The 7,284-nt window shown below is 51.7% G+C and overlaps 1 protein-coding gene across 1 annotated transcript; it reads left to right on the forward strand.

Annotated features, from left to right (window-relative positions):
• The first annotated feature begins 289 nt into the window (after positions 1 to 289).
• Positions 290 to 6,449, forward strand: Mrpl4 (mitochondrial ribosomal protein L4). Its single transcript, XM_021172065.2, has 9 exons — positions 290 to 552; positions 639 to 705; positions 815 to 965; positions 3,466 to 3,517; positions 4,071 to 4,188; positions 5,049 to 5,155; positions 5,246 to 5,355; positions 5,438 to 5,514; positions 6,108 to 6,449. The coding sequence occupies exons 1-9, from the start codon at positions 496 to 498 to the stop codon at positions 6,251 to 6,253; spliced, it is 885 nt and encodes a 294-aa protein (XP_021027724.1). The 5' UTR covers positions 290 to 495; the 3' UTR covers positions 6,254 to 6,449.
• Positions 6,450 to 7,284: the final 835 nt, after the last annotated feature.

Genomic DNA, 7,284 nt, shown 5'->3' on the forward strand with positions numbered 1-7,284 from the left:
CCGGCACACATCTTTAATCTCAGCACTCAGGAATCAGAATCATGCGCTACATAGGGTGAGTCAGGAGTGTGACCCTTATTCTAAAAGACAAAAGTCAATTCAATTCAATAATGGTAAAGGGAGAGAAAGACACGGGGAAAAAATGTAGGCAAAATACGCAGTGTAGCAGGAGGCTCCTCCACGTTTAATAAAAAGATAAACGCTTATTAGCCAGGTACCGCCCAGGTATGGGCGGACCCTCCATCAATTCTTGAGATTCATTGGTTAAAAGAGAAACGCGTCTCTGGAGTTTGCTTCCGGCACCCGGCTCTCGCGCTCCAAAGTCGGGGCTTCCGGCTGTCAAGTGGAGCGGATCCACAGCCTCAGGCTTCGGGACCTGGCGCTGATGGCGGCGGAATCGCCTTCGTGACGTACCCGGCGCGCATACGACGTCATCAGTCACCGCCGCGAGCGTCCGTAGCGCAGCGACCTCGGCGCTGCGAGAGGTCCTCCGAGATGCTGCGGTTGTTCCAGGCCGCTTCCCGGGCCTGGCTTCGACCCTCTGGCTCCCGGGTAGGGCACCGAGCTGAGGTCAAGGCCGGAGGTCAAAGGTTGAGAACCTCCGAGAGCACCTCTAACTCCCGCCTGTCATTTTCCAGGTCATCCACTCTCTAGCGGAAGGCGCGGAGCGGCCGGCGGAGATTTCAGAGCCGCGAGATAGCGCTGGTGAGACGAACGGGACCTTGACACACAGAGGGGGGTGGGGGGGAGATAGCACAGAAGGTACTGAGCTTTGATCCTGACCCTTGGCCGCTCATTTGTCACCCCCCGCCAGGTCTCCTAGATCCTGTTTTGCGCAAGTGTGAGCTCCGGATCCCAGTGCACCGGCGCCCGGTGCAAGCCTGGGTCGAGTCTCTCCGAGGCTTTGAACAGGAGCGCATCGGCCTGGCGGAGCTGCACCCCGACGTATTTGCAACGGCGCCCCGGTGAGTTGCGGGGTGCAATGGGAGGAATTTGCCGTGGTTTCTCCACTTGACAAAAGGCATGATCAGTTTCGCTGTTACAGGGCTGGAAGGCGAAGGACACAACCCTGCTGCCACCCTGGCCTATTACATCCTGCCTTGCTCTCTTGTGCTTGGGTCTCCGTTTTGTCAGACCTCAAGAAGTTGGGTGACAGCCGGGTGGTGGTGGCGCATGCCTTTATTCCCAGCACTTGGGAGGTAGAGGCAGGTGGATTTCTGAGTTTGAGGCCAGCCTGGTCTACAAAGTGAGTTCTAGGACAGCCAGGGCTACACAGAGAAACCCTGTCTCGAAAAACAACAACAACAAAAAAAGAAGTTGGGTGACGATTAGGTAGATTAATTCACCACAGAGAAAATTCTCTAGAAGTGTTTTTTATTAGGGCTGGGGGTGTGCACTGTTAGAGGGCTTGCCTGCATGCACCTTGTCCTGGATTCCCTTCTATAGTATACACATGTCCTGATAATCCACACCTCTAACCCCAACAGCACTGTAGAGGTGGAAATAGGAGGACCAAGAAATTAATGGTCAAGGTTGCATAGTGAGTTCCAGACCAGTCTGGGCTACATGACACCATAAGTAAAAATAAAAATACTAAGTACTGGAGAGATGGCTCACTGACTGCTTTCCAGAGGTCCTGAGTTCAATTCCCAGCAACCACATGGTGGTGGCTCACAACTGTCTGTAACGGAATCTGATGCCCTCTTCTGGGGTGTGTTAAGATAGCTACCATGTACTCCTATGCATAAGATGAATAAATATTCATTTAAAAAATAAGTACATTCTATTAACATGATTTAAAAAAAAAAGACATCTAAGAAGGCCAGATTTCAGCATGTGTCAGTAATAGCAGCATAGGAGAGGCTGAGCCAGGATGTAAGCATCTGTGTGGCTGCTTAGAACCAGTTGTAACTACAGTTCTATAGGAACCGATGCCCTGTCCTGGCTTTGTGGGCACCAGGCAAAGAAAGATACACATACATACTTATATATACAGGTGGGACACACATGCTCATAACCAGGAAACTCGTTTTGTTTGTTTGCTTGTTTTGTTTTTCAAGACAGGGTTTCACTGTGTAGCCCTGGCTGTCCTGGAGCTCATGTAGACCAAGATGGTCTTGAACACACAGGGATCCTCCTGTCTGCCTCCCTAGTGCTGGGGTTAAAGGTGTGCACAATATCATGCCAGGCTGCAACTTACTTTTTACCATCTCCATGATGAACTTGGGTTTTTTGTTTAATTTTTTAGCCTTTTGGTGGTGGGGGTAAACTTGTATATGTGGCAGTAAGGACAACTTGAATGAGCTGGTTTCCTCTTTACATGGTGTATATGTGTGTGTGGCGTGTGTGCATGCGTGTTCCATGTATACTTGCATGCATGTGTGCATACACAAGTCTGGCTTTGCTGCAAGTGCCTTTACCCACTGAACTGTCTCACTGGCCCACAGGATTGCTTTTGTTCAACATACTGCTCTACACAGGCCCCAGTAGCATTTGACCACTGTACACTTGAAACACAGCTAGTGTTGACTACTGAGATGACAAAATATTTACATCTACGTGAGTAAATATATTCTAAAGGGCTGAGGAGACAGCTCAGGGGATAACGTACCTGCCACACAGTGTGAATCCCTGAGTTTGGACCTTAGAACCCACATAAAGCGATTTTGGTGGAGTGTGTCTGTGATCACAGCACATGCATGGAGAGGGGAGGGGAAGACAGGAGAGCCCCAAGAAGCTCCAAGGCTGGCCAGTAGAGCATCAGCAAGCAAGAGAACCTGTCTCAACTGAGTTGGAAATCAAGGGCCACACCCAAGGTTGTCCTGTGACTCCACCTAATACTACTCACTGTCACCTGTATTTACGTGTATGAGGATTTGCCTGAATGTGTCTGTGTGTACCATACAGTGTGCAGTGCCCTCAGCAGCTGGAGTGGGTTAGAAATGGAGTTAAAACCAGCTATGAGCTGCTTGGGTGCTAGGAAGTGTACCTGGGCATCTACAAGAGTAGCAAGTACTCTTAACCACTGACCCACCTCTCCAGCACTCCTGGGTGCTTTGAGCTTGATCCAGCCAAGACAAGAGCATGAGGGTGGGGGGGGGGGGGGGGGGGGGGGGGGGGGAGGGAGAGAGAGGGAGAGGGAGGAGAGAGGAGAGGAGGAGAGAGGAGAGAACACACCTCTACTCTTTGGTTTTTAAAGGTAGAGTCTTACCATGAAGTACAGGTAGGCCTTTAATTCTCCATCCTCCTGCCTCAGCCTCCTGAGTACCAGGATGATAGGCATAGTCGCCAACTGTGGCTGGACTTCGTGGTACAGAGCTTGAGTTGTGGTAGTGTCACCTGTGGTTGGGGAAGAGTAGAGGACAGAGGGTCCCGAATGGAAGAGCCAGGTCTCCTTTACTAGGATGCAAATGTGGGAGAGTTTCACCTGGGGTGTCCCTCTGAGGTCTCCCTTCCCTTTTCCAGGCTGGACATTGTGCACCAGGTCGCCATCTGGCAGAGGAACTTCAGGAGAATCGTGAGTGTCCTGAGTAGCGTGGCAGAGCTTCCCGCTGGGCTCAGCGGCCTGTGAGTGTGCTCTCTGGAAACAACCCAGCTCAAGCCTTGGCTGTCTGTTCCAGTCAGGCAGGTCCCTTCTCAGGTCGTAGTTCAGCACCCATCCCTGTAGCTGTTATGGTAGGGAAGCTGTGACCCACCAGATCCCTGCCCCAGAGGACCAAGTCTAGTAGGAGACGTGAATGAACATCAGCAGTTAGAGTGGGCTCGCATGCTCGGGAACAGTCTCCCCAAAGAGAGGTACTGAGTGCAGGTGGACTGGGTAGTAGGGCCAGAACCTCGGTGGCTGGGCATTTGCTTTGTTAATAAGTCACCACCATCCCACTTGGGAATTTCTACTATAGAGCCGTGTTACCAGTACTCACTAGACGGTTGCTTTACTGCTGGGCCATGCTTCAGCCAAAGGACCATTTCTCAAGGTGGAGGACTCTGGTCCCTAAGTTCCCCACACTGTCCCCTTGACAATCTTCTCTGCCTCTTGCCTGAGCCCTACCCCATCCTCTTTGTACCCACAGAGCTATGCTAAGACCAAGACCAGGGCTGAGGTGAGTGGTGGTGGCCGAAAGCCCTGGCAACAGAAAGGCAGTGGCCGTGCCCGGCATGGCAGCATCCGTTCTCCCTTATGGCGAGGAGGTGAGTGGGCCACAGAGGAGAGGGTGTCAGATGACCCTTGCCATGCAGATACTCATCACTGTTGCGATAGGGGACACCTGGGTCCCCAGCTTATTAGCTGAGGCATGAGAGCCCTGCACCACCGAGCCTGGTTTATGTAGGCAAGCCCTAGCCCTCCCTTCCCTTTTCATATCTGTTTATTTTCCTTTGAAACTAGATCTTGCTGTATGTCCCAGGCTGTTCTTTTTTTTTTTTTTTTTTGGTTTTTTCGAGACAGGGTTTCTCTGTATAGCCCTGGCTGTCCTGGAACTCACTTTGTAGACCAGGCTGGCCTCGAAGTCAGAAATCCGCCTGCCTCTGCCTCCCAAGTGCTGGGATTAAAGGCGTGCCCCACCACGCCCGGCTCCCAGGCTGTTCTTAAACTTACTTTTTTTTTTTTTTTTAAAGATTTATTTATTTATTATATGTAAGTACACTGTAGCTGTCTTCAGACACTCCAGAAGAGGGCGCCAGATCTTGTTACGGATGGTTGTGAGCCACCATGTGGTTGCTGGGATTTGAACTCTGGACCTTCGGAAGAGCAGTCGGGTGCTCTTACCCACTGAGCCATCTCACCAGCCCTTAAACTTACTTTTTTACTTCAGGTTGTTGTACTAGAGTTGGATGGATGTACCTTCATGCCTGTCCATCTCCACCCCTCCTCTTATCTATAGACTTTCCTTGCCCACTCTTCCCATGGTACCTAGCAGGATCTTCTGGCCCCTCCCACTCCCCCAGCTACTGAACATCACCCATTCTAACACCTTATGTCAGCCATCAAGCAAATATCTGAGATCCCAGACCAGCGGTGACCAACACCTCATACGCCACTGTCCCTGCAGGAGGTGTAGCCCATGGTCCCCGGGGTCCTACAAGTTACTACTACATGTTGCCCATGAAAGTGCGGGCACTGGGCCTCAAGGTGGCCTTGACTGTCAAGCTCATGCAGGTATGGTACAGTACAGCTGGGAGGGAACATGGCTGCTGTCTGTGGTTCCTGGGCTCTGCACTAGAGCCAGGGTCCTGTTTTTCTCCACAGGATGATCTACACATTGTGGATTCCCTGGAGCTACCCACGGCAGACCCCCAGTACCTGACAGAGTTGGCCCAGTACCGCCACTGGGGGAGTTCCGTGCTCCTTGTAGACTTGTGAGGGCACAGGGCAGGGTGGGGAAGGGGCCAAGTCCCTTGTGTCCTGCCAAGCTCACCTCTCAGCCTCCATCTGTTCCAGAACACATGAAGAGATGCCCAAGAATGTCGTGGCAGCCACTTCAGGGCTCAACAATTTCAACCTGATCCCCGCAGTTGGTGAGTGATGGATCCAGTTGATACTCCACAATCCAGAAGCCCGGAGCAAAGGGGCACAGAGCCCACTGTTAATCTTGGCCAGTTCAAACCCTCCACCTGTCACAGCAGGGCTGAATGGCTTGTCTAAGAGTTTACCATTTGATTGTGTTGTTGGGGTGGAAACCAAGGCCCAGGGCCTTATGTGCTAGGCATGGACTCTACCCAGAGCCACTCCTCCAGCATTCAGCTGCCCCAGTGCCATTCTGAAAGAAGCATCCCAGAGTCATGTTTCTGTTAAAGTCTGTTCCACATATAGCCTGAAGAGGGCAACCGTGAGTGCCGGGGTGAGAACTGGTTTTACCTGTCCTCTACTCTTTCCTCCCCTCACACTGCCTCCCGCTGATTCTGGTCTCCCAGAGATCCAGCGTGTTTTTATACACTTGCTGTGTCCTCACTGGAGTGTGGCGTGGGGTCACAGTTAAACCTTGGGTAAATGTGAAGGCAGCTGATGTGGGATAGAGAACTAACAGTGTATCCCCGAGGAGGGCTGGGGTCCAGGCTTCAGATGCGATGCACTCAGGGAGTCACGCCCTCCCCTTTCCCTCGCATCCCAGGCCTGAATGTGTACAGCATGCTCAAGCACCAGACTCTGGTCCTCACCCTGCCTTCCGTCGCCTTCCTGGAGGACAAGCTACTCTGGCAGGACTCAAGATACACTCCGCTCTACCCCTTCCGCTTGCCCTACAGTGACTTCCCCTAACCCTGCCCTGGTCACCTAGGGGCCTGCCCCACTTGGGGGCCAGGTCAGCACCCCAGCCATCCTGCAAAAACAGCAGTTCCATGGGAGCTGTTGGACCTTGTTGCAAGGAGGGGACAACTGCACAGAACCAAGATGAGTACCTGCCTGGGATCTCTTTTGTCACATTAAAAATAAACCCTATTTTTCACAAGACTTGGAAATGAGCTGGTCACTGCTGTGGGATCCTGTCAGCTCTTAGGCTGTTTGTCCAGTACTGGGTAATCTTGATGCCTCTCCTCCAGGGCTCACAACCTGCTTTGGTACAGGTTGCCTGGAGGAATTTCTCTCTCCTGAGGTAGATGTTGGAGCTTGCATAGGTGCCAAGCCATCAACCTGTCCTCACCTCCAGGAGGGTCTGCCACCCAGATGCCAGGCAGGTTTCCTTACAGCTTCCTTCAGGCTCAGAGCCAGCCAGTGTCTCATGTGTATTCTTTCAGACAAGTTTCCTCTGTGTAGCCCAGCTGTCCTAGAACTCCCTCTGTAGACCAGGATGACCTGGAACTCAGAGATCCACCTGCCTCTGCCTCCCAAGTGCTGGGATTAAAGGTGTGCTTCACTGTTTCCCAACTGTATTATTAAAAGAAAAAAAAAGGGGGGGGTGTTGGCGGCTGGAGAGATGGCTTAGCGGTTAAGAGCACTGACTACAGAGGTCCTGAGTTCAGTTCCCAGAAACCACATAGTGGCTCACAACCATCTGTAGTGGGATCCAGTGCCCTCTTCTGGTGTGTCTGAAGACAGTGATACTGTACCCACATACATGAAATAAAAATCTTTAAAAAAAAAAAAAAGAAGCTGGAAAGATGGATTAGCAAAGAAGAGCAGTGGCTGCTGTCCTAGAAACCTGGAGTTAGGGTCTCAACTGTCTTCTATCCCGAGCTTTTTGTCCCCGCCGGCAAGAACACACTCAGGACAACCGGAATCTTCTGCGGCAAAGCTTTATTGCTTACTTCTCAGGAAGATCCCGACCCCAGAAAATGGAGTCCCTTATATAG

Source organism: Mus caroli, chromosome 9 (assembly GCF_900094665.2).
Source record: "Mus caroli chromosome 9, CAROLI_EIJ_v1.1, whole genome shotgun sequence".
NCBI lineage: Eukaryota > Metazoa > Chordata > Mammalia > Rodentia > Muridae > Mus > Mus caroli.